The 26,450-nt window shown below is 46.4% G+C and overlaps 1 protein-coding gene across 2 annotated transcripts in view; it reads left to right on the top strand.

Annotated features, from left to right (window-relative positions):
- The window catches only part of SPTBN2 (spectrin beta, non-erythrocytic 2), a 74,141-nt gene that overhangs the window by 32,718 nt on the left and 14,973 nt on the right, over window positions 1-26,450 (top strand). For both annotated transcript variants that reach the window (XM_070951314.1, XM_070951315.1), the window contains exons 6-22: window positions 605-720; window positions 2,091-2,203; window positions 2,900-3,087; window positions 3,321-3,438; window positions 4,148-4,306; window positions 5,744-6,046; window positions 6,707-6,860; window positions 8,239-9,109; window positions 12,343-12,480; window positions 14,386-15,142; window positions 15,818-16,020; window positions 18,177-18,267; window positions 19,559-19,705; window positions 19,832-20,095; window positions 20,668-20,892; window positions 21,573-21,662; window positions 24,327-24,599. In XM_070951314.1, the coding sequence (XP_070807415.1) occupies window positions 605-720; window positions 2,091-2,203; window positions 2,900-3,087; window positions 3,321-3,438; window positions 4,148-4,306; window positions 5,744-6,046; window positions 6,707-6,860; window positions 8,239-9,109; window positions 12,343-12,480; window positions 14,386-15,142; window positions 15,818-16,020; window positions 18,177-18,267; window positions 19,559-19,705; window positions 19,832-20,095; window positions 20,668-20,892; window positions 21,573-21,662; window positions 24,327-24,599 (4,210 nt within the window). The remainder of the gene's footprint in view (window positions 1-604; window positions 721-2,090; window positions 2,204-2,899; window positions 3,088-3,320; window positions 3,439-4,147; window positions 4,307-5,743; window positions 6,047-6,706; window positions 6,861-8,238; window positions 9,110-12,342; window positions 12,481-14,385; window positions 15,143-15,817; window positions 16,021-18,176; window positions 18,268-19,558; window positions 19,706-19,831; window positions 20,096-20,667; window positions 20,893-21,572; window positions 21,663-24,326; window positions 24,600-26,450) is intronic.

The following is a 26,450-nucleotide window of genomic DNA, read 5'->3' on the forward strand; positions in this document are numbered from 1 at the left end:
TCATGACTAAGGCAGGACTAGAACTCGCCATCTCCTGGTGATTGGCCCAAAGTCACCCAGCTGGTTTTCATGCCTAAGGCAGGACTAGAACTCGCCGTCTCCTGGTGATCAGCTCAGAGTCACCCAGATGGCTTTTATACCTAAAGTGGGACTTAATCTTACAGTATTCAGCTTTCTAACCTGGTTCCTCAACCACTAGACCAGTGATGGAAAACCTTTTCAGCACCGAGTGGTGAAAAGGTCACGCAGAAATGTTGCACGCGTGCACGCACACTCGTCAGGACCGTGCTCCAGGAACACCTAACTTCCGGTTTTAGTGCGCATGCGTGCCCGACAATCAGCTGGCTGGCGCACATGCACACACTGGGTTTTTGCACCGCACACGCGCAAAGAACAGCTGATTGTCACACTCGCATGCACTCCAGAGACCCGGAAGACAAACAGGCAAGGCGACATGGCTTCGTGTTCCACTTTGGGCATGCGTGCCATAGGTTCGCCATCATGGCACTAGACCAAACTTTTTCCAATTTCTAGTTCTCACCCAGAAAGTCACTCCTTCCATATATTTGCACGTATGTATTTTCATTGTCGGTGTCCTCAACAGGCCGGATCTGATCGACATTGATACCTTGAAGAAATGTAACGCACACTACAATCTCCAGAATGCCTTCAACGTGGCTGAAAAAGAGCTCGGCCTTACCAAACTCTTGGATCCTGAAGGTAAGTCTAGCTAGCTTCCTTTCCCCTGAGTCTTTTGTTTGGGTTGGATCTGTGCCAGAGGTAGGTTTCAGCAGGTTCTGACCAGTTCTGGAGAACCAGTAGCAGAAATTTTGAGTAGTTTGGAGAACCGGTAGTAAAAATTCTGACTGGCCCCGTCCCCATCTATTCCCTGCCTCCCAAGTCCCAGCTGATTTATTTATTTTATTTATTTTATTAAATTTCTATACCGCTCTTCTCCCGAAGGACTCAGGGCGGTATACAGCCAGAAATAAAACCATGACAGTATAAAAATTAAAAACAATTTAAATCAATTGGCCGAAAATTCTAATAAAACAACCCATTAAAATAGTAAAAATATTATTATTATTTAGGCCAGCCCTGCTTATTGGAATAGTAATGTTTTTAGGGCGCGACGAAAGGTACTCAGGAATCCTACGAATCAGGATCAGGAGGAAATGGGGATACTGCAGTATCCTTCCCCTGGAGTGGGGTGGGAATGGAGATTTTACAGTATCCATCCTTTGCCACGCCCACCATGCCACGCCCACCAAGCCACACCCACAGAACTAGTAGTAAAAAAATTTGAAACCTACCACTGGTCTGTGCTATCTCTGGGGGAAATGGTTGAATCCTATTTTAATTTTGCAAGTTTTTTTTTTTCATGCAAACAAACCCAAATTCTATCACGGCCTTATGAGAAACTTTAGCAACTAGGAGGCAGATCTTTAAAGCTGCTTCTGCCTTCTGCTCAACAGAGAACATGGTGCTTTGAATGAATGAATGAATGAAATATGGGAGGGGATTTTATAAAATCAGTGTTGGTGGAAGGCAAAGGGAATAAATCTACTCAAGAATATATGTTGTTTTGGAGGGGATAAGGGCACAATTGGGATATATATATATTATATCTTTTAGTTGGTGTAGACCCGTGATGGCGAACCTATGGCACGAGTGCGAGAGGCGGCACACAACACCCTCTCTGATGGCACATGAGCTGTCGCCCTAGTTCAGCTCTGCTGCGCATGTGCACGCGCCTCTCGCCAGCCAGTTGGTCTTCGGGTCTCTGGGGTGGGGGGCATGCGGGGGGGTCATTTTGGGGGTTCCCGCACACGTTTTGAACACTCAGTCTGGAAAAGGTTAGCCATCATTGGTATAGATGAAGAAATATAAGGGGGGTGGAAATGGTCTCCAGGGGGTGGGGGTGCACTGTAATATTTGTGTTTTTTTTTCCTTTTCCTTTTTTGTATTTAGATGTCTGTGTACTATGTTTGTATTATTTGTATTTACATTTAAAAAAAAAACTGAAAGAATGAAGTATTAATCTCTCTTTCTCTCTTGCCACCTGCTCTTTCTCCTCGGCTTCCTACCAGACGTGAATGTAGACCAACCTGATGAGAAGTCCATCATCACTTATGTCGCCACCTATTACCACTATTTCTCTAAGATGAAGGCCTTGGCTGTGGAAGGGAAGCGGATTGGAAAGGTACCACCAGCAGGGCCGAGCCATTGAATATGTATGTGCCATATCGAGGGCTGGGGAAACAGGAAATCCAGGGCAAATGAGAGCTGTAAGATAGACTTCAGTTTGTAGTGGGTTACGTTTTTGGTGGGTTAAGCCACCAATTTGTGGAACCCAAGCAAAGAGGAAACATCAGACCAGTGTGGTCTACAGCTTGAATGGTGTCAAGCTGGCCACACCCACCCATTTAGCTCCTCCCCTTCCCAAGCCAACCACAGCCCTGATGTATCCCTCAATGAAATTGAGTTTGACACCCCTGGCCTAGGTACAGGTAGTCCTCAATTTACGATTGAGGACAACTTACGACTTACGAGGGCTGTAAAAGCACTGTGAAGCAGTATATAAGTCTAAGTGCTATTGCGATTCCTCCCTCCCTCCCTTCCTCCCAGTGGTTAGAATGCCATGTTTCAGGCTAACTCTGCCCACAGCCAGCAGTTCAATCCTAACCGGCTCAAGGTTGACTCAGCCTTCCGTCCTTCCGAGGTCGGTAAACTGAGGACCCCGATCATTTGGGGCAAGAGGCTGACATTTGTAACCCGCTTAGAGAGGGCTGGAAAGCACGGTGAAGCAGTATATAAGTCTTAAGTGCCATTGCTATGGCTATTCTTGATATCTCTCCAAAGCAACTGGATAACTCGAGTTTTTTTGGGGTGGGTACAGGTGCTGGACTATGCCATTGAAGCTGACAAGCTCATAGAGAAGTACGAGACTCTGGCCTCCGATCTTCTGCAGTGGATTGAGCAAACCATCTTAACTCTGAATGACCGGAAGCTGGCTAACTGCCTGAGTGGAGTGCAGAACCAGCTGCAGGCTTTTAATACCTATCGCACGGTGGAGAAGCCAGCCAAGTAAGTTTCAACAGGTTTGTTGGATGTGCTCTTGCTCCGGGGGGTTGGGGGGGTTGGTTTGTCCAGAAATACGGTGATTTTTCTAATATCCATAGGGTCTCATGCCGGGACATGGAGTGATAAGCAGCTGCCTGCATTTAAAAATGTGCATCTTTGTGCCTCCGCTCTCTTTTTTAGTTTAACAACTATTCCGGGTTCTCTCCTTCCCCCCCTCTGTTTATTTTGCACTTAAGATTCACGGAGAAGGGGAATCTCGAAGTTCTGCTCTTCACCATCCAGAGTAAAATGAGAGCCAACAATCAGAAAGTTTACACACCGCGGGAAGGAAGGCTGATTTCGGACATCAACAAGGTGAGACAGTCCATTTGCAAAAAGGAGCATATGCTGTCAACTGCCTTTAGAGGGGTGGGAGGGCTGTATTTCTCACTCAACCAATCAGATTCCGGCTGCGTTTGCACTTTGCGCTCTCAAGCATGATGTGGTTTGTTTGGTTAAGTTAGTGAACCCAGGCCTGGAAGGTTGTAAACTATCCTTTATGACTTAATAAAAATTGCAGAGCCTCTCTCAGTTGTCCATCCTGCCTTTTATTGCCTCTTCTGGACAGAAAAAGGCCAGTCTTTAGAAAACAAATTGCAATATATTCCTGATGTATTCCTTTGCGTATTTTCTGCCGCCTTGATTTTATTTGAAAGAGAATCGCGACCCAGTTAAGCAGATAAACAAAGCAAATATTATTAATAGGGGAAAGTTCCAAGAATACCTTAAAAATCAAGAGCCAGTGCTTCTTGGATTCCTGTGGAAGCTATCAGTTAATAATAAGTAATGATTAATAGACTAATCCACTCATTTTGAAATCTGGGTTATAGTTAAGGCCAAGGCAGGAGGCTATCATTTTTAACTTGGTTTTGAAAAACAGGGTTTTCTAAGAAACATCAAATGTTCCTCGCCTCTGAGATGCTATTACGATATGCACATGAAATCCTGGAGCTTCCCATCTCTTCACCCATTCAGGTTTCCAATAAATACATTATTTTCTTTCTTTCCATCAAACTCTCTGCAGGGTTGGGAGCGCCTGGAAAAGGCCGAGCATGAGCGGGAGCTGGCTCTGCGCAATGAATTGATTCGACAAGAGAAACTGGAACAGCTGACGGCTCGCTTTGACCGCAAAGCAGCCATGCGAGAAACCTGGCTGAGTGAAAACCAGCGCCTCGTCTCCCAGGTGAGTCCTGAATGGGAAAGATCTACCTGGCCCTCTTGCAGTTGGAAACCTCACCTGGATACTCCCTGAGACTCTGAATTCCACTTTGCATCAAGGTGGGTTGATTCCGAGTGGATAGGCTTCACCTCTCCTTGGTGCCATGCCAGCTGTTAACTAGAGTGAGACGGCTGGGAGCACCTTAATATCAAGATTTCATTTCTGATGCTGGGACGGAGATTGCATTGACTTCCAAGGATGCTTGGAAGTTGAAAAGTGGAAATTCTCAAAAGATATTGGTGATACCTTTCAATAAAGTTTTTTTGTCAGTTTTGGAAAGCTTCAGAAGCTGGTCTCCGATGTCACCAATGTTCTGGTGTCCACAGATGATCAGCTGCTAACTTCCTGGTCTTACTCTGAAGTGAAATTGCGTTATGCATCTTAAATGCGTCTGTGTATAAAACAAAGGGAGTTGCCATCATTTTCTTTACCCCAGCAGTAAAATCCCTTGGTTGAGCCTTGGGTTTGTTTGATACTTGGTGGCCAGAAAGACAAAGCAGTTCCATAAAGCACAATAACATTATTTGTAGGCATGGGGTGTCACTTTAATGGAATGTTCCTCCTCCTACATAGAAGCCCACCAAACACTTTACACTTCCCAACTCTCATTCATCCCTCACGTTGTTGTTGTTAGTCGCGAAGTCGTGTCCAACCCATCGCGAACCCATGGACAACGTTCTTCCAGGCCTAGCATCCCCTGGAGTCCATTTAAGCTCATGCCGACTGCTTCAGTGGCTCCATCCAGCCACCTCGTTCTCTGCCATCCCATTCTTCTTTTGCCCTCCATCCTTCCCAGCATTAGGCTCTTCTCCAGGGAGTCCTTCCTTCTCATTAGGTGGCAAAGTATTTGAGTTATCCCTCACATAGCATCCTGATTATTGATCTCCTTGTTCGCCGGCATCTGGCTATTGATCGAGTTGGGTGTGGGACAGGCAGACAGAGAGCCAGTGCTTAAGATGCTGTCTTAGAAACCAGGAGATTGTGAGTTCTAGTCCTGCTTTAGGAATGAAATCCAGCTGAGTGACTTTGGGTCAATCACCAGGAGACAGTGAGTTCTAGTTCTGGCTTAGCACATAAGCCAGCTGGGTGACTTTGGACCAATCACCAGGAGACTATGAGTTGTAGTCCCGCCTTAGCACAAAAATCAGCTGGCTGACTTTGAGCCAGGAGATGGTGAGTTCTAGTTGTGCCTTAGACATAAAAGCTGGCTGCATGACACTGGGCCAGTCATTCCCTCTCAGCCCAACCCATCTCACAGGGTTGTTCTTGTGGGGAAAACAGGAGGAGAAAGGTATTAGATATATTTGCTGCCATGAGTTATTTATAAAAATAATAAGGGCGAGATATACATAAATCAATAACTTTCCTGAAGGATGATATCCCTCCTCTTCCAACCTGCAGGACAACTTTGGCTCAGATATTTCAGCCGTGGAGGCTGCTGTACGCAAACACGAAGCCATCGAGACAGACATTGTGGCCTACAATGAGCGGGTGACGGCTGTGAATGCCGTGGCCGATGAGTTGGAGGCAGAGGGCTACCACGACATCAAGCGGGTGCTGGCACGCAAGAACAACGTGGTACGACTCTGGGACTACCTCCGCGAACTGGTGGCTGCGCGTCGCGAACGCCTCCTGCTCCATTTTGAGCTGCAGAAGATACTTCAGGATTTGACCTACCTCATGGACTGGTTGGAAGAAATGAAGGTAAGCAAGCCGGAAGGTTGATGGATGACGGTTGGGGGAAGGACGGAGGAGGAGAAAGTCTAGGAACGGTCCTCGAGGAACAGCATCAATCATTTTAACTTGGGTTACAAAATGACACTGAAAGAAACAGTAAATCTGTTTCCTCCAATTTAATTCAGTTTGGGGGTTTACTGATACAGGTAGTCCTCAACTTACGACCACAATTGAGGCCAAAATTTATGTCGTTCACTGAGTTTTATGACCTTTCTTGCCACAGTCGCTAAGCGAATTGCTTCGGTCGTTAAATTAGTAACATGATTGTAAAGTGAATCTGGCTTCCCCATTGACTTTGCTTGTCGGAAGGTCGCACCCGTCATAAGTATGAGCCAGTGGCCGAGTGGGCGAATTTTGATCACGTGACGATGGGATACTGCAACCGTCGTGTGAAAAATAGTGATCCATCACTATTTTTTTCCAGTGCTGATGTAACTTTGAGCGGCCACTAAATGAACTATCATAAATTGAGGACTACTGGTATACAAGAGAGACAGAAGTCTTTTGCATAAACGTTGAAAATACGCTAGGAAGAAGAAAAAGAAGAAAATTGAAAATATATACATAGACACAGAATATACATATCAAAGAGGTTTTCTCTCACCCATTGAAGTGTTTTTTTTGTAGGGTCGCCTCCAATCTCAGGATTTTGGGAAACATTTGCATGGTGTGGATGACCTCCTTCAGATCCACGCTCTGGTGGAAGCCGACATTGCAGTCCAGGCCGAACGGGTAAAAGCCATCAGTGCTGCCGCTCAACGTTTTGCCACTCCTGGAGAAGGTGCTGACCGCTTATCAAACAATATTAAAAATTTGTTTTAATAAGGGGCATACAGAACTGCAACCCAAGCTTTGCCAACAAATACATTAGGACTTCTACTTCTGTTTCAACTTCTACCCTCAAAATGACGCTATAGGGCCGTGATGGTGAACAGGTGGCGTGCATAGCCATATTGGTGGGCATGCGAGCTCAGCTCTGGCATGCATGTGCACGCCAGCCAGCTGATTTTCTGGCCTTTTGGGCCCACCAGAAGTAGGGAAACAGGCTGTTTTCTGCCTCTGGAGGGCCTTGGGGGGGGTGGAGAAGGCCCATTTTTCTCTCTCCCCAAGCTCCAGAGCCTTTGTAGGAGTCTGGGGAGGGCGAAAATGGCCTTCCCCACCCCCCAGAGGCCCTCCGGAGACCGGAAATGGCCCGTTTGCCAACTTCCGGTGGGACCAGAAGGCCCGTTTTTTGCTGTCCCCAGGCTCCAGAGCCTTTCTAGGAGTCTGGGGAGGGCAAAAACTACCTTCCCCACCCCCACCCCCTGGAATTATGGGTGTGGGCACGTGTGCAACTCCCAACCCCGCTCCTGGCATGCAATGGCAAAAAGGTTAGCCACCACTGCTATAGGACTCTGCACACCAGAACAACAAGACACAACAAATGCCATCACTCTGCTAAACAACTAATTCCCACAACACTGTCAAATTAACTACTAAGTCTGTAGTTCTTCTCATGCTTACTAGTACCTATCTCTTCCCACTTATGGCTATATCCATGTTGCTTTTATCTTTAGAACTTATGTTGTTTTTATAGTTTCCTAGTGTAATTTGATTGCTTATTAGTATCCTATGACTATCACTAAGTGTTGTATCTTATGATTCTTGACGAATATATGTTACTTTTTTCTTTATGTACACTGAGAGCATATACACCAAAGACAAATTCCTTCTGTGTCCAATCACACTTGGCCAGTAAAGAACTCTAAGTTCTAAGGACAGGAGTGTCCAACCTTGGCAACCGGTTCAGACCGGTTCGCCCGAACCGCTTGCGGAAATCGCGGGTGGGCCACACCGGCTCTATGCCATCCTATTTAGGCATGTTTTTGAGGCCGGGCAGAAGGCGCGCGCAAGAGCAAAGCACATGCGCGGAAGGCAGGTGTCCACACGAACCAGGTGCATGTGCACATGAAGTGGATGGGCGCACGCGCAGCGAACCAGTAATAACAGAATGTGAAATCCACCGCTGGTGCAGGCGCGTGCACAGCTCAACACGAACAAGTCGAGCTGTCCCCGCCCCCCACCAAGCCGAGAGTGGACTGCTGATTTAAAATTTTTACTGAGCCCCCCGAAGAGTGTCAGGCGAACATAGCCCTAAGATCAGTTTTCTGTGCCTGCAGGATACAAACCCTGCGATCCTCACTTTGTCGAAGAGCGAGTGGCAACGCTGAACCGGTGCTATCAGGAACTGGTGGCCTTGGCCGCCCAACGCCGCGCCAAGCTGGAGGAGTCGCGCCGCCTCTGGAAGTTCTTCTGGGACATGGGGGAGGAAGAGGCTTGGATCCGCGAACAGAGCCAGATTCTCTCCTCCGGCGACTTCGGCAAGGACTTGACGAGCGTGCTGCGCCTTACCAGCAAGCACAACGCTTTCCGTGACGAGATGACGGGCCGCGCCGGGCCGTTGCAGCAGAGCATCGCCGAGGGTCGCCAGCTGGTATCCGAGGGCCATTTCGGAGCTACCGAGGTGGCCGAGCGGATCCAGGAAATTGAAGAGCAGTGGCAACAGCTGGAGGCTCTGTCGAGTGAGCGGGAACGGCGTCTTCTCCAAGCTTCCAACCTTTATCAGTTCCAGGCCGATGCCAACGACATGGAGGCCTGGTTGCTCGACACTCTCCGCTTGGTCTCCAGCTCGGATATGGGCCACGACGAATACTCGACTCAGAGCCTGGTCAAGAAGCACAAGGACGTGGAGGAAGAGATTCACAACCACCGGCCGGCCCTGGATGCCCTCCACGAGCAGGCCCGCAGCTTGCCCTCCAACTTTGCCCATTCCCCCGAAGTGGACGGGCGCTTGCCTGCCCTGGAGCAGCGCTACGAAGAACTGGTGGAACTGGCCGAGCATCGCAAACAGGCCCTGCAGGACGCGCTTAATCTTTACAAAATGTTCAGCGAGGCCGACGCTTGCAGCCTTTGGATCAGCGAGAGGGAGTACTGGATCGAAACGATGGACGTGCCGGAGAGGTTGGAAGACCTGGAAGTGGTGCAGCAAAGGTACGTGCCCCCTTTTTCCCCCGAGGTGCATTTGGTCCTTCTTTTTGTTGGCCAAGGACTGTCATTAACATGGGGGGGGGGGGGAGAGAGAAGCAGGGTGCAAGTGAGGACTGGAGGGTCAAGAATGAAGTTTTGGAGGAAATCTGGGGAAGGGAGAGGACTTTGCTTTGCTTTTATTTACATACTTATACCACCTTTATTACTTTTATGCATAACTCAAGGTGGGCAGACATTGGGCAGACGTTTCCCGTCTCTATTTTTCCTTTTGAAGTAGAATACAAAATCTGTGTTGCCCAGAAGTAAAATGCTTATTTAGACTTCAGCCCTCCGCCATGTTCTTTTCCTCAGAATTTTGCTAAGGAAGTGAAACATTCTGATGTTTATAAAGATCCGTGGATAGTCTCAAAGGTGCTTTTTTTTTTCAAGAGGCAACTAGACTTTCTGGTTTTTGTTTTGAAGATGTTTCGCTTCTCATCCAAGAAGCTTCTTTAGCTCTGACTGGATGGAGGGGAATGGAAGGATTGATACTCCTTGCAGACGGCTGGTCTTTTGCATCCTTTTGAAGGGTCGTTGAGCACACGGTGGCTCAGTGGCTAAGATGCTGAGCTTGTCGATCAGAAAGGTCGGCAGTTCAGCAGTTCACATCCCTAGTGCGGCGTATCGGGGTGACTTGTCCCAGCTTCTGCCAACCTAGCCGTTAGAAAGCACGTAAAAAATGCAAGAAAAATAGGGACCACCTTTGGTGAGAAGGGAACAGCGTTCCGTGCGCCTTTGGAGTTGAGTCATGCCGGCCACATGACCACGGAGACGTCTTCGGACAGCGCTGGCTCTTCGGCTTTGAAACGGAGAGTCGGGAACGACTAGCACATATGTGCGACGGGAACCTTTACCTTTACCTGAGGCCACTTGGAGATTCATCTGTGTCCTCAGGGTCACCTGAGTGGTGCAAATGGGTGTGGAGCCTTCTTGACTGCAAAACATCCTGCACCCAAAAAGGCTCCACATCCATTTGCACCACTCAGGTGACCCTGAGGACACAGATAAACTTCCAAGGGGCCTCAACGACTCTTTAGAAAGGATGCAAATGATCAGCTCTGTCTGCAAGGAGGATCAATCCTTCCTTTCCTCACCATCCAGTCAGAACTGAAGAAGTTTCTTGGATGAGAAGCGAAACTGGGACAACCACGACCTGGATGACTGAGAATCTCCCTAGACATCAGTGGATAGATTGCCACCTTGCTTGGCTTCTGAATAACACAAACCGAGCTTAAAAAAAAAAAGAATCAATAAATCAAGTGGAGAAATTGAAAATAAAACGGGAACAACAGCCTGATCGTATTTGGGAGTTCAGGAACCAAATGTCCCTACATGTTGTTCAGCGTGCCAGGGACGGGTGCCAAACCCTTTAGGGAAATATTAATTTGCAGATTTTATATTCTGCTCCATCCTAGCCCTGAAGCAGTTAAAGCAGGTGCATTTGCTGCTGGCTATTTCCACTGCCTAATTTCTCACCACCATTTTAAAATATGAAAAGCCCAAACGATGTTCATTGTTGGACAGCTGTACAGATGGTCCTTTCCTTGTTGTTAGTTGCAAAGTAATGTCCGACCCATCATGACCCCATGGACAACATTCCTTCAGGCCTTCTTGTCCTCTTACCATCCTCTGGAGTCCATTTAAGCTCATGCCGACTGCTTCAGTGACTCCATCCAGCCACCTCGCTCTCTGCCGTCCCCGTCGTCTTCTTTTGCCCTCCATCGTTCCAGCATTAGGCTCTTCTCCAGGGAGTCCTTCCTTCTCCTTAGGTGGCCAAAGGATTTGAGTTTCCTCTTCAGGATCTGGCCTTCTAGAGAGCAGTCAGGGTTGATCTCCTCTAGGACTGACCGGTTGGATGGCCTTGCAGTCCAAGGGACTTGCAGAAGTCTTCTCCAGTACCAGAGTTCAAAGGCCTCCATTCTTTGGCCTTCTCAGCCTTCCTTATGGCCCAACTTTCCCAGCCATCCATTGCAACTAGGGAAAACCATAAGCCTTGACTAGACGCACTTTGGTCCTTTCCTTACAACCACATTTGGGAGCAGAATTCCCACTGTCAAGCAAAGCGGCTGTTCAATGAGCTGTGCTCCATTTTACGACCTTTTTCACCACAGTGGTTAAGCTTATCTCTGCCGTTGTTAAGTGAAATCGCTTGGCCGTCAAGTGAATCCAGCTGTCCCCGTTGATTTTACTTGTCCGAAACTGGTTGGGAAAGTCACAAACAGCGATTGCATGACCCCCCCAGGATGCTGTCACCATCTTAAATACACACCGGTTTCCAAGCCCCCAAATTTTGATCACGGGGGTGGGGGGTGGGGAATGTTTCAGTGGTTGTAAGTGCGAGCATCAGTCTTAAGTCACTTTTTACAGTGCTGTTGTAATTTCGAGCAGCCATGAGAGGTTGTAATTCGAGGACTAAAATACCTGTGGAGATTCTCAGTCATCCAGGTCATGGTTGTCCCAAATTTGGATGCTTTTTCAAAAGGCAACCCGACTTTGTTTTTCCTTGAAGACGTTTCCCTTCTCCTCCAAGAAGCTTCTTCACTTTTGACTTCAAGGAAAAACAAAATCCAGTTACCTTTTGGGGGGGGGAAACATCTTTGGGACAAATTAGGGCAGTGATGGTTAATCTTTTTGGTGCCAAGTGCCCAAAGCGTGTGCCCGTGCGTGCAAATGCACATGTGCATGCCAGAACCCTCAAAATGCAATGCGAGTTCCCTTTGCACATGCGCCCCGCCTTCCCATGCAGGTGACCCGCCCCCTGTTTTGGCTTCCAGGTTTTCCAGGTCCCAAATGGGGCAGGAGGGCCTCGCAGGGCCCCCCGTGCCCCATCTTGGGCCTGGAAAGCTTTCTGCCCCAACCTGCACCCTCCCCAGTGCATGTGCCCTGCCCCCCTATGCATGTGCGTGCACATCCTTGCGCATGCATGGCAGAGACCCGAAGACCAGCTGGCCAGCGGGAGGTGTGTGCACACATGTGGTGGAGCTGAGCTGGAGCGACGGCTGGCGTGCCTGCAGAGAGGGCTCTGTGTGCCACCTGTGGCACGCGTGCCATAGGTTCGCCATCACGGATTTTGGGACTGCTTGGCCAAAGTCTAAAACAGCAGGCCGAGCTTTTATTCCTGCTGTGAGATAGAGCCGGAAGGCTGCAAACTTTCCTTCTCACGGTTTTTCCTTCTCCTTTGATTCTCGGTGACTCAGGTTCGAGACCCTGGAGCCAGAAATGAATAACCTGGCCTCTCGCATCGCGGCAGTCAACGAGATTGCAAGCCAGCTTTTGGGCGCCGATCACAGAAACAAGGAAAGCATTCAAGCCACCCAGGAACAGCTCAATATTCGGTAAGTGCCCCAGAGGTGCAAGAGAAAGGATGGAGACCAAACAGAGAGAGAGGAGCTATTGGCTTGTTGCAGTGGAACGGGAAAAATCAACTACTGCAAACTTCAAAGGAAGCCAAAAGCTTCTAACGCTTTGCCCCACCTGCTTTAAACCATGTTGAGGGTTTTAATTAAAAGAGATTAAGGGAAAGCAGGCATGTTGTAAAGCAAAGCAGCAGCTTTCAGCTATGTTCCAAAAAAGCCAATTTGCTGCCTGTAGATCCCCGAGGCATTCTCTCAGAAAATAAAAATTGAGAGTGGAGGCCGAAACTGCCTCTTTTTCTGCCCAGGAAAAAAAAAAGATACGACTGTAAAAAAAACATCCTTCAGACTGGGTCCTTGATGCTCTCTGAGCTCAGTGGTTTTCTTCCAGAGATTTCATGACCCAACTACGTAATATCATCCGTGCTAGAAGGGAGAGGGTTTTTTCTCTACACCCAGTGGCCCCCAACCTTTTTGATACCAGGGAGCTGTTTTGGGGAAAACAGTTTTTCCATGCAGTGGTGACAGTGGGGGTGGGGGTTTTGTGTGCCACCTACCCTGTTTCCCCCCAAATAGGACCCAACCAAAAAATAAGTCCTAGCATCATTTTTCATGATGCTCGCAATATAAGCCCTACCCCCAAAATAAGCCCCAGTTAAGATTGTCAGCCAGATGGATGCATTTAGTACCGTATTTCCCCCCCCAAAATAAGACCTAAGCAGAAAATAAGCCCTAATGCATCTTTTGGAGCAAAAATTAATATAGACCCAATCTTATTTTTGGGGAAACATGCTATATCTTGTGCATGCACAGATGAAGCTTCGTGGTGGCGCAGTGGTTAGCATGCAATATTGCAGGCTACTTCTTCTGACTGCCGACGGCCAGATGTTGGGCAGTTCGATCCTGACCAGCAGAAGATTGACTCAGCCTTCCATCTCTCCGAGATTCGTAAAATGAGGACCCAGATTGTGGGGGGGGGGCAATAGGCTGACTCTGTTAACCACTTAAAGAAGGCTGTAAAGCATTGTGAAGCGGTATATAAATCTAAGTGCTATTGCTACCCTGTTTCCCCGAAAATAAGACCCAACCGGAAAATAAGTCCTAGCATGATTTTTCAGGATGCTCGTAATATAAACCCTACCCCCAAAATAAGTCCCAGTTAAAATCATCAGCAGACGGAGGCATTTAGTACTGTATTTCCCCCAGAATAAGACCTTTCCTGAAAATAAGCCATAATGTGTCTTTTGGAGCAAAAATTAATATAAGACCCGGTCTTATTTTGGGGGAAAACACTGTATTGCTTGCACAGACAGGTTACTAACAATCCACAGCCTGGGGATTAGGGACTCCTGCTCTACACCATTCAAAGGAGGACAATTAGAAATACATTTTAAATTTTAAGACTGTACTACTAGAGGAGAATATTTGTGGCTCGGGGTTTAACTGTGGAGTCCTTGGTGCTCTCTGAGCTCAGTTGTTTCCTTACAGACGTTTCATTACCTAATTAGGTAACATCATCAGCGCTAGAAGAGAGTGGGGTTTGCTGTCTGTTTACATACTAGCGGCAGCGTTGGTGGGAGTGTTTTTCTCTTCTCTCAGTAGACCCTGAGGGCTAAAAGATGCGACGGGGGCATCTTTACTTATTTGCCAGACAGCCAATATTTTCCCATCGGGGCATCCACCATGGCTGCCAATTTGTGAGAAAGCCCATAACCTGTTTTTTAAAGGTCCAAATTAACCTCAAAAGGTTGGGGAACCCTTAACTCGGGGTGGGGGTGGGGGTGTCTCCAACCTTGGCAACTTTAAGACTTGTGGACGTCAACTCCCAGAATTCCTCAGCCAGCCACGCGGCCTCTAATTTGGACTCCTCTCCTTCCCTGTTTCCAGGTGGCAGCAGTTCCAGTCCTTGGCGAGTCAAAAGAAGGAGGCCTTGACCTCGGCCCTCAGCATCCAGAACTACTTCTTGGAGTGTAACGAAACCAAGGCTTGGATGCGGGAGAAAACCAAGGTGATCGAATCGACCCAAGGTCTGGGCAACGACCTGGCAGGGGTGATGGCACTGCAGCGCAAGTTGGCTGGCATGGAACGGGATCTGGAAGCCATCCAGGGCAAAGTCAGGGACTTGCACGAAGAAGCAGACCGGTTGTCGGCCCAGCATCCGGAACAAGCTTCTGCCATCTCCAGCCGGCTCGCCGAAATCGACGGGACTTGGGACGAGCTGCGGGGAACCATGCGGCGTCGCGAGGAGTCCCTGGGAGAAGCCAGCAAGCTTCAGGGCTTCCTGCGCGACCTGGATGACTTCCAGGCGTGGCTCTTGCGCACCCAGACCGCCATCGCCTCCGAGGACGTCCCGGCTACCCTGCCAGAGGCAGAGCGGCTGCTGAGCCAACACGAGACCATCCGAAACGAGGTGGAGCATTACAAGGGCGACTACCAGCGGTTGCGGACCATGGGGGAAGAAGTGACGCAAGGCCACACCGACGCCCAGCACATGTTCCTTCAGCAGCGCCTTCAGGCCCTCGACACGGGATGGAACGAACTCGGGCAGATGTGGGAGAACCGGCACCAGCTGCTTTCGCGGGCTTACAGCTTCCAGATCTTCCTGAGGGACACCAAGCAAGTGGAAGGAGTGCTCAGCAACCAGGTAAAGCAGGGGAGAGGCTTGGGAAGGAAGTTGGGGGGGGGGGGGGCTTGCAGACAGAGGCTGAACTTTTGTTTAGCTACTTCACAGGATCTATTGTTTGCTTGTGTTGCGATTATTTTTTTTTTTTGGTGACCTTCCTCTTTCTCTCTTTTCCTTCTTTCTTCGCTCCTTCTTTTTTGTCCCCCCTTCCTTCTTTTTCCTTTCTTATCCTTTCTCTCTTTTCCACCCTTTTATTTCTCTTTGCCTCCCTCCTTCCCTTTCTCCCTTCTTCTTTCCTTCCTTCCCTCTCTCCTTTTTTTCCCTTCCTTCCTTCCCTCCCTCTTTTTCCCTTCTTTCCCTCCCTCTTTTTCCCTTCTTTCTTTCTTTCTTTCTTTCCCTCCCTACTATTTCTCTCTTTGTCTTCCTTCTTTCCTCTTTCCCTTTTTTTCTTTCCTCCCTCCCCCTTCCTTCCCTCCCTCCCTCTTTCTCTTTTTCTTTCTTTCTTCCTTCCTTCCTTCATACCTCCCTCTGTCTCTTTTCCGTCCTTCTATTTCTCTTTGCCTCCCTCCCTCCCTTTCTTTCTTTTTTCCTTCCTTCTTTCCCTCCCTCCCTTTCTCTCTTTCCCATCTTTCTATTTCTCTGTTTGCCTTCCTCCCTCCCTTCCCTTCCCTTCTTACCTCCCTCCCTCCCTCCTAGGAATATGTGTTGACTCACACCAGCATGCCCAGCTCTCTCCAGGCTGCAGAGGCTGCCATTAAGAAACACGAAGATTTCATGACCACCATGGAAGCCAATGGAGAGAAAATCAAAGGCCTGGTGGACTCTGGGCGGAAACTCATTCTGGAAGACAGCCTGCATTCTGACAAGATCCAGGAGAAGGTCAACTCTATTGACAGCCGGTGAGCAAGGAAGACTCTTGGTGAAAATTGTAATTCCAGGCCAGGGAACACCAGTGTGAGAAGGAGGCTGTTTTTTCCCTCCACAGGCTCTGTTGCCAGGGAATTTCCTATCCTAGAGTAACTCAAAAAGGGAAGGAGCCTGGTGGCTCAGCAGACTGATAGCATTGTGATTAACACCAGCTGTCTGCAATTACTGTAAGTTCGAATCTCACCAGGCTCAAGGTTGACTCAGCCTTCCATCCTTTCTAAGGTAGGTGAAATGAGGACCCAGTTTGTGGGGGCAATAAGCTGACTTTGTATAAATATACAAAAGTATGAAGGCTATTGCTTAACGCATTGTAATCCGCCCTGAGTCTCCGGAGAAGGGCGGCATATAAATCAAATTAAAAAAAAAAAAAACGTGGTTTCCTAGTACTATAAAAAGAAAGCACAAGAAGCTACAGTCAAATCTCCACTCGGCTGTGAATGGTGAGCCAGTTATTCAGGCTAATCTACCTTGTAGGATAATTGTCAGGCTAAAAGTTTGAAGGAGAACCACCCACATTGCCCTAAGCTGCTCAGAGGAAGTGGAGGATAAAAATGTGATCGGCCGACAGGAACGGTTTAAAACATACTAAAATCCCTGGATATTGGTTTTCCTATTTTACATGGCAGGATATTTCTTTTGCTTAGGGTTGTTAAGAGCTGATTGTTTTAAAGGTCAGATCCAAGCGCTCATAAATTGAGGTGTGGAGTGGGGTTCTGAAATGTTGGAGCGCAAGACATTAGGGAAGAAAAGCCCACATACAGGTACTCCTCAATTTCCAACCATTCGTTTATCGTGTTTCCCTGAAAATAAGACCGTCTTATATTTTTTTGAACCCTGAAATAAGCGCTTGGCCTTATTGCCATGTGCTCAAAAGCCCAATTGGGCTTATTATCTGCGGATGTCTTATTTTGGGGCAAACAGGGTAGTGACCATTCAAATGTCAATGGTAGTGACAAGCAATGTCAAGGGGGAAACTGGATTTACTTAACAACTGTGTAAATAATTTAAGAACTGCAGTGATTCACTTATCAAAGGGGGCGAGAAAAGTCGTAAAATGGGGCAAAGCTCACTTAACAAATTTCTCACTTAGCAACATAAATTTTGGGCTCAATTGGACCGCACTTTGAGGACTACCTGTGTTCTGACCTAGGCTTCCCCAGCAGCACAAAGCCGAATCCTCGTCTTGATAAACCCCTTTTATTTAATTTACAGTGAATTCCTCTCCAACAAAGTCTTTCCTCTCCCAGAGTCTTTCAAGATAGTTCACAATTACCGACCTTTATCAGGCTTGGAGAGTGGCCAGGCCGATATCTTTCAGACACCGCAATATTTTGCAAGAATGCAGGAATGAACTAATTTTCTCCTGCAAACTCCCCTTCCCTTTGCTCCTCTTTTATTCTTTATGGGAGGGGCCATTCATCGTCCACCTGTGGCTTTACTCCTGAGTCGACCCTTGTTCCTTAGCTGTTCCCTTCTCCTGGCAGCTCTGTGCATGCGCACACTGGTAACAGGATCCAGCTGTTCTTCTGCCTCACTGATGTCCGACTTCGAAGGCAGCTGGCAACTATCAGACGGCCCCGGCCCTATCTCTGCCTCCGACGCAGAGCCCTCCCCAGGCTCCAGGACTGGCCCATGTTCCTCCCCAACCTCCTCACTGTCCGAATCTGCTGCCAGATCCGCTGGCAGGACACAACAACCTGTAATAATTATATATGCAGGCCTGAGTTCTCACCGCCACAGCCCATTGCAGCTAATTGCATTAGGGCCCAACGAGGCTCTAGTCACAGACACTCTGCTCCTGTTGCTTGGTAGTTTAAAGCGTGGCAGGCTGGGGAATTCTGGGAGTTGAAATCCACATACCTTAAAGTGGCTGAGGCTGAAGAACCTTGCTGTAAAGCATGAACGCTGCCTTCCCAAAGGCGGCATTCCGAGATGCATTAGGACCGCAAGCCCCAGAATTCCCAGACAGCAAGGCTCAGGGTGTAAGTGCCTGGAATCAATCTCTTCAAATATTAATGAGGCGTTCTCCATTCTCTTGCAAGCGATGCTCCTCGGGGGAACAGTATATGAGTAACTCACGCCCGTGTCTTCCTTTCTGCTTCTCCTCCTTCCTCCTAATTGCTTTCAGTCACAGAAAAAATCAGGAAGCAGCTCAAGATCTCCTGGCCCGGCTTCGGGACAATCGAGTCCTTCAACATTTCCTCCAAGATTGTCAAGAGGTAAGGTTGAGTCAGTCTCCTGGTGGAGGGTTCAAGGCTGGGGAGGTAACTGGGAGGCCATTTATTATGTCGATGTAGAATCTGGGACTTGTGCTGCTAGGTAGAATGTGGCCCGCGAGGAAAATGGAAACTCTAATCCAGCTTCGGCATTGAGGTAGCCCTCAATTTGCAACCATTCGTTTAGTGACTTACAAATGATCCTCGCAGTTGCAACCATTACAGCATCTCTACGGTCATGGGATCATAATTTGGGTCCTTGGCAACCAGGACGTATCGATGACCATTGCGGCGTCCTGGGGTCAGGTGATCCCAATTTACGGCCTTCCCAGCTGACTTTCCCCCATTGCTTAGTGCATTGTAAGACGCCCTGAGTCTCTGGAGAAGGGCGGCATATAAATCAAATTTAAAAAAAAAAAAAAAAAGAAGTCAGCCGGGGGAAGTCCGTATTCTTTTAACAATCGCACAATTTATTTAACAGCTGCAGTGGTTCGCTTAACGACCGTGACAAAAGAAAGGCCGTTAAAAATGGGCGCGGCTCATTTAATAAGAGAACGCTGCCCAGAGTCGCTTTGGATAAGGGAGATGGGTGGCCCATGGATTTAATAAATAAAGTAGCAGCTGCCTTGCTTAGCAACAGAAATTCTGGTCCTGAGTGTTGTTGTACATCGAGGACTACTTGTATGCCTATCCTTAGGCAGGAGAAAAACACAAGTAGTGGCAGGCAATTCCCATAGAAACGTATGAAGCTTAATCAGTATTCATCTTAGTTCTTTATGTCCGTTTTCAGATTGTTTGGGTTCCTGTATCCCCTAACTGCCCCCACAGTTAGGTTATGCACAGAAGGAAGATTAGGGGTCCTTTGTATTCTCTGAGCTTGGTTGTTTTCTTGCAGACATTTTATTAACCTGTTACATTTATTTATTTATTTATTTATTTATTTATTTATTTATTTATTTATTTATTTTATTTAATCTAATTTTTATACCGCCCTTCTCCCGAAGGACTCAGGGCGGTCCACAGCCAAAGATAAAACGAACACATATATAAAATTTAAAAGCAATTTTAAAACATATTAAATAACGTGGCCCCATCATCATTAAAAAACCTACTTTGAGAAACGAAAGGTCTGCAAGAAAACAACCAAGCTCAAAGAGCTTCACGAAACATTCTTTTCATCCCTGAGCTACAAATATTCTCCTTTAGGGGGGAAGATTCTCCAGTCCTCAATTTTGAAACCTGGCTTTCCCAGGGTAAGTTCATGCTTGAAGCCATTGTTTCGTCTCTCCTCCAGCTCACTCTGTGGATCAATGAAAAGATGCTCTCGGCTCAGGACATGTCCTACGACGAAGCACGAAACCTCCACACCAAGTGGCAGAAGCACCAGGCCTTCATGGCGGAGTTGGCCTCCAACAAGGGCTGGCTTGAGAAGATCCAAAAGGTGGGCTTTAAACGACGCCTGTTGCTCTTGGCTTGGCTTGCCTTACTTTCTTCTTTATCTCGTCCTTCTTCATCCTTGGAAGACATTTCTGAAACCTTCTCTCCTCCCGTCTTTCCCTTTTGGCAGGACGGGGAGCAGCTGGTGTCAGAGAAGCCCGAACTGGAGCCCGTGGTGAGAGCCAAGCTGGATGAACTTCAGAAACTCTGGCAAGAATTGGAATCCAGCACCCAGAGCAAGGCTCGTTGTCTCTTCGATGCCAACCGGGCCGAGCTCTTCACCCAGAGCTGCTCGGCCTTGGAGGCTTGGCTTAGCGGCCTGCAGGCTCAGCTACTCTCCGATGACTATGGCAAGGACCTGACCAGTGTCAACATTTTGCTCAAGAAACAGCAGGTAAATGAGTAATATTTTGCATCACAGTGTGCGCATTTGCAGAGCTGCCAGGAGAAGGGAACAGCTAAGGAACAAGGGTCAACTCAGGAGTAAAGACACAGGTGGATGTTGAATGGCCCCTCCCATAGAGAATCAAGAGGAGCAAAGGGGAGGGGAATTTGCAGGAAACAATTAGTTCATTTGGGTGAAGATCTGTTCCTGCATTCTTGCCAAGTATTGTCTGTTACAGTGTGGAGTCTGAAAGATATTGGTCTGGCCACTCTCCAAGCCTGATAAAGGTCGGTAATTAAAAACCTGTGGGAGGGGAAAGATTTTGCTGGAGAGGAATGCACTGTAAATTAAATAAAAGGGGCTTATCGGAATGAGGACTGGCTTCGTGCTGCTGGGGAAGCCTAGGTCAGAACAGAAATTTCCAGATCTTCATCAAGGGTAGCACCATGTGGAATTATTGCTATTGTAAGAAAAAGAGGCATTTTTTTTTTTTAAAAAGTGCGTGTTTGTGGGTGAGTGTGTGAGTTTGTAGATATGATTGAGAGAGCTCCGTGACCGTTTTCTTTCCTTCTTGCCTCCAGTTGCTGGAGAACCAGATGGATGTCCGGGAGAAAGAGGTGGAAGGGCTGAAGTCTCAGGCGTTGGCCCTCAGCCAGGAGGATTCCAACACGGTGGAAGTGGATGGGAAATTGCGGTCAGTGGAGGGCAAATTTACCGAACTGAGAGCGCCGCTGCGGGAACGTTGTGAGAAGCTGCTGGCCTCCAAAGAGGAGCACCAGTTCAACCGTGACCTGGAGGATGAAATTGTGAGTTTGACCTGGAAGAGGAAGTGGGAAGGAGACTGATTCCCATAGATTTTACGAAAAGGATGCATGTTTCGAATCAAATAACTTTCTGGCGGTCATTCACCAGCAGGAAAAAAAAAGGGAAAAGAAAATAGTTTTCAAATATCCAGAGCTTCCAAAAATAAATGAGGAACGATGCAGAGAAAAATATGGTCAAAAGCTTCATTCTTATTGGCTAAATCTAACCTAAAATCCAGAATTATGGAGTCCTCTGACAAATTTGAGGAAGGTAGCTGACATTAAAAAAAAAAAAAAAGACCAGTGGGACCAAAGCCAGTCCCTACTCAAAGAAGTTCCATTGCTCTTGATTATTCTTTGTCTCATTTTGTACGCCACCAGATAGAACCCTGCAATCCTATATGTTATTTCAGGATTAAGTAAGAATTGTTTGTACTGAGGGTCTGTTTTACTAGCCAGAAGTGGGGCAATTAGAGTATTTCGAGATGCTGTGTAAAACTGTGTAAAACTGACAGTAAAAAAGAATGTGTTTACGTTTTTTTAAAAAAGAAAAATAGGCTGGGGTTATATAACCTTGCAAGATTAGTAAGATTGCCTCACAGAAGGGAGCAGTCAAAAGTGGGATTTGTCCTACAGAATTACTTGGACCTTTCTCAGTTTTTATCTCTGTTCCTATCCTGCAGTTATGGGTGAAGGAAAGGATGCCCATGGCCGTTTCCACGGATCATGGCAAAGACCTGCCCACCGTCCAGCTGCTGATTAAGAAGAACCAGGTGAGGACAATCTTATCTATCTATCTATCTATCTATCTATCTATCTATCTATCTATCTATCTATCTGTCAGCGTTCCAGAAAACCCCCCCAACTCCAAATAAAAACTCTGAAGCAAGCATTTTCCAAAGTATCTATATCTATATCTATATCTATATCTATATCTATATCTATATCTATATCTATATCTATATCTATATCTATATCTATATCTATATCTATATCTATATCTATCTTTATCTATCTATCTATCTATCTATCTATCTATCTATCTATCTATCTATCTATCTGTATCTATATCTATCTATCTGTCTGTCTGTCTATCTATCTATCTATCTATACATGAACAGGTGAGCATCTGGGTATCATTCATTCACATACAAGTAGTAATGGTAGTATTAATATTATTTGTTGTTTAAATCATACTTATGTAATTATAATAATATTCTTACATATTTGTATTAAAATACAAGCCTTCGTTATTTAATTGTTCAACATTTTAGTCCCCCATTCTAATAACAATTCCAGTATCATTAGAACGTACATAGTATCACCATCTTTCAACCTCTAATCTTTATATCTAGCTACTACTTTTAATATATAAAAATATGCATAATAATATTCCCCTTATTTCTTGTGTCTGCCTCTATTCTAGCTCCTAGTAAGGCCAATCTTGTGTTACACAACATTTCCTCTCTCCGTCATCTCGTGCCCGTTTTGATATTTCAATTCTTATTTGTTTTTTGACTTGCCTCCCAAATTCCTCCCTTGGGTCTTCTTCTCTATCTACATCTTTCCTGTTTAATTTAAGTATTTCTTCCATCTCTACTATCCGTTGTTGCCAAACCTCCAGAGGATCAGGCCAGCTCTCCATTTTCTTTTCAAAGATACAGTATCTTTCTGTTTATCTAGTATCATTTTTTTGGTCTTTTAACATGTATTTTCCCTGAATTGCTTCATAGGTTTTTATTACCTTCTCCCTCTTATCTTCTTGTTTTGTTTGTTTATTTAGTTCTGTCTTTTCCCCTGGTCTCTTTGAAAGGGAGTGAAGATTATCATGATTCATTAGGTAGCAATATGTTAACGTTCCGACTGACGAATCCAACCAAAGCAAGCACAGTCGAGAGGTTCCAATCTCCCAATGCAAGACTTTATTGAGTACATCATTTTGGCACTGATGAGGGTGAAACCAGGTCTATCTAATTCCCACGCAAACCCACATAATTAAAACATAGAATTCTCCCTCCCTCTATTAGAGCTGGTCACATGGTCCAGTTGAGTCTCTGTATTGTTAGGAAGAAAAAGTCTTTGGTGCCAAAACAAACTTGTTTGGATTTTTCTTTTTTTCTTCTTTCAATTCTTCCACCTTTCCTTTCCTTTCACCTTTGGGGTGAAGGGGAAAAAAGGCTTGAACTTAATGCTTGCAGAGAGCTTTTGAAAGTGACAGCAACTTGAAAGTAGGGATAGACTACAAATTGCTCATCTCTGCATCAAACAACAATGACTGATCAGTCTTTCTGGTAAGCTTGCAAAAGAGTCCAAGAAACCCCGGTATATTTTTTCCAAGTAAGATTTTCCGTGAGTTTTAGTGCATAATAGAAAAAGATGGGTGTACTTTTAAAAAAAAAATTATTGTATTTCAAAAAAGATATAAAAAGCAAAGGAAATATTTAAAAAGAAGCTAGGGGGAAGAGGAAGAAAAGAGAAAAACAAAATTGGGGTACAGTCAACAAAGGAAAAAGCTGCGAAGGGAATTAACTTCCGACTTTGTTCGGATATAGATACAAATATAAAATGCAGTAACTTTTGTACTAAGTTAAATCATCAGACGAGTGTACCAGAAGTGGGTTTCAGCAGGTTCTGACCAGTTCTGGAGAACTGGTAGCGGAAATTTTGAGTAGTTCGGAGAACCGGTAGTAAAAATTCTGACTGGCCCCGCCCCCATCTATTCTCTGCCTCCCAAGTCCCAGCGGATCGGAAGGGAATGGGGATTTTGCAGTATCCTTCCCCTGCCTTGCTCACCAAGCCACACCCACAGAACCGGTAGTAAAAATTTTTGAAACTCACCACAGGAGTGTACCATGGTACCTTGGTACTCAATAGAATAGAATAGAATAGAATTCTTTATTGGCCAAGTGTGATTGGACACACAAGGAATTTGTCTTTGGTGCATACGCTCTCGGAGTAAATAAAAGAAAAGATACATTCGTCAAGAATCATAAGGTACAACACTTAATGATGGTCATAGGGAAACAGTCAATATAAATCGTAAGGATACCAGCAACAAGGTTATAGTCATACAGTCATAAGTGGGAGGAGATGGGTGATAGGAACGATGAGAAGATTAACAGTAATGCAGTCTTAGTAACCAGTTTAATTTAGCAACTGCTTTGAAACTCATCCAATTTGGTACTCAACACATTTTGACGTCAACATTTTGTGTCAACATTCATTGTTTGTTTGGTACTCAACGCACAAGCTAGAATTCGTTGATGTCGGTTTCCTTATGACTCACTATATTATTCCTTATGGGAAAAATTTGTTTGGTACCCATCATTTCTGGTACTCATCGCGCCCTCCGGAACCAATTAACGATGAGTACCACTGTATGTTTTTTTTTTGAAGACTGCTCTTCGGCTAATTCTTTCCTCTGGACCCTCTCTTAGACTCTGCAGAAGGAGATCCAAGGTCACCAACCGCGGATCAACGACATCCTGGGGAGGTGGCAGGGGCTGGCATGCAGCGGCCTGGAGGCGGAGCTTCAGGGCCGGGTCGAGACGCTAGAGGAGATATGGCGGGAGCTGCAAGACCAGGTGGACAAGCGGCGCGGACGGCTGGAGAAAGCTCAAATGGCCCAGCAGTTTTACTTCGATGCTGCTGAAGCCGAGGCCTGGATGGGTGAACAGGAGTTGCACATGATGTCAGAGGAGAAGGCAAAAGTAGGTCTGCCAACTTAAAATGAGGATTGGGCTTGGTTCAATGAAAAGTTTATAGTTTATACTTTAAAGTTTGGTTTTAATTTATTTGTTTTGTTTTTTTTAATTTGATTTATATGCCACCCTTCTCTGGAGACTCAGGGCGGCTTACAATGTGTTAAGCCATAGCCTTCATGCTTTTGTATATTTCATACAAAGTCAGCTTATTGCCCCCACAATCTGGCTCCTCATTTCACCTACCTTAGAAAGGATGGAAGTCTGAGTCAACCTTGAGCCTTGGAGAGATTCGAACCAGCAGTAAATTGCAGGCAGCTGTGTTAATAACAGGGTGCTTAGACCACTGTACCATCAAGGTTTTAATGTATATGTATCGATGCATTTTGTCTGACTAAGCCACAGAGTTACCCTGTGGTAAGATGGAAGGCCAATAAATGTTACAAATAAATAAATAAAAATAAAGAGGTAGTCCTCAGCTTATGACCACTCAGTTAGTGACCGAAGTCCCAACAAATCCCCTAAAGCAGTGATGGCTAACTTTTTCGGTGCCGAGTGCCCAAAGAGCACATGCAACCCCCAAATGCAATGCAAGCACACACACCTGCCCATGCCCCCCCCGCATGCACCCCACCCCCTCGCGCATGCCCCCGTGCATGCATCCCGCCCCTCCTCGCCCATTTTTGGCTTCCAGGTTGGTGCAGGAGCCTTTCCAAACCAAAACGGGGGGCGCGGGGGGGGCCCTCGCACAGTGTCCCCGTGTCCTGTTTTTGCTTCCAGGTTGTTGCAGCAGGCCCAAAACGAGGCATGGGGGGCACGCACAGCCCCCCCTCCCAATTCCATTTTGGCTTCCTGGTTGGTGCAGGAGGCTTTCCAGGCCCCCAAAAAGGCACATTGCATTTTGGGAGTTCGTGCACGCATCCCCCACATGCGCCACGCCTCCTGTGCATGTGTGGCAGAGACCCAAAAACCAGTTAGCTGGCAGGAGGCACGCATGCATGCATGGTAGAGCTGGGCTGGGGCGACGGCTGGCATGCCCATAGAGAGGGCTCTGTGTGCCACCTGTGGCACACATGCCATAGGTTCGCCATCACTGCCCTAAAGGTTACTTAGGTCCCGGGTTCAAAGTTCTGACAGCTACCCTGCCCCCATTGGTCACATGACCACTTTTGATGCTCTCGGCAACCAATATGCATTTTACAACCCTTTACAGTATCTTGCAGTCATGTAACTCTGATTTATCCCATTTTTGCCAAAAACTGGCATTTACTGCCGACTTTGGGCAAAATTGCCCTATATTAAACAACGGGTTTGCTTAACCAACCACTGCAAAAAAATATATATATATTGTAAAAGCAGACACGATAATCTGCTTTATGACTATCTCAACTTAGGACATAATGAGCATGTCACTGCGTTATGTATTTGGCAGCTGAGCTTCCATCCTAAGACTTACGGTAGTCTGCCAGAGAACTTTATCATGTCTCTGTAGCAACAGAGATAAGACTGTTTTGTGATTTCTGAGCTACTGCGCATGTCCAAACTTAAGGAAGAAACTTCCTGACTTACTTTTTCCTTTGTCCGTCTGTGTGATAAAACTGCCGGTACAATGTAGTTAGTAAGTTTGTTTTATTTCTTTATAATAAAATGTTTCTTAGAATATATTTCGGGTTTTCTTTCTTTAAAGTATACAGCATGGAAAAACAAGATCCATCCGTCTCTAATCAAGTGCAATTACCCCAGGGGGGAGTATCGAAGCTGATTTACGCTTTGACAGAGCAGGCCTTTTTACGGTCATAAGTAGACGATTACCTATAACTCTTTTTTCAAAAAACACATTTGAAGAGGTAGACAAGTTAC

The sequence above is a fragment of the Pituophis catenifer genome, unplaced genomic scaffold (assembly GCF_029215685.1).
Source record: "Pituophis catenifer annectens isolate HBS135680 unplaced genomic scaffold, rPitCat1.0.hap2 SCAF_10, whole genome shotgun sequence".
Classification (NCBI taxonomy): domain Eukaryota; kingdom Metazoa; phylum Chordata; class Lepidosauria; order Squamata; family Colubridae; genus Pituophis; species Pituophis catenifer.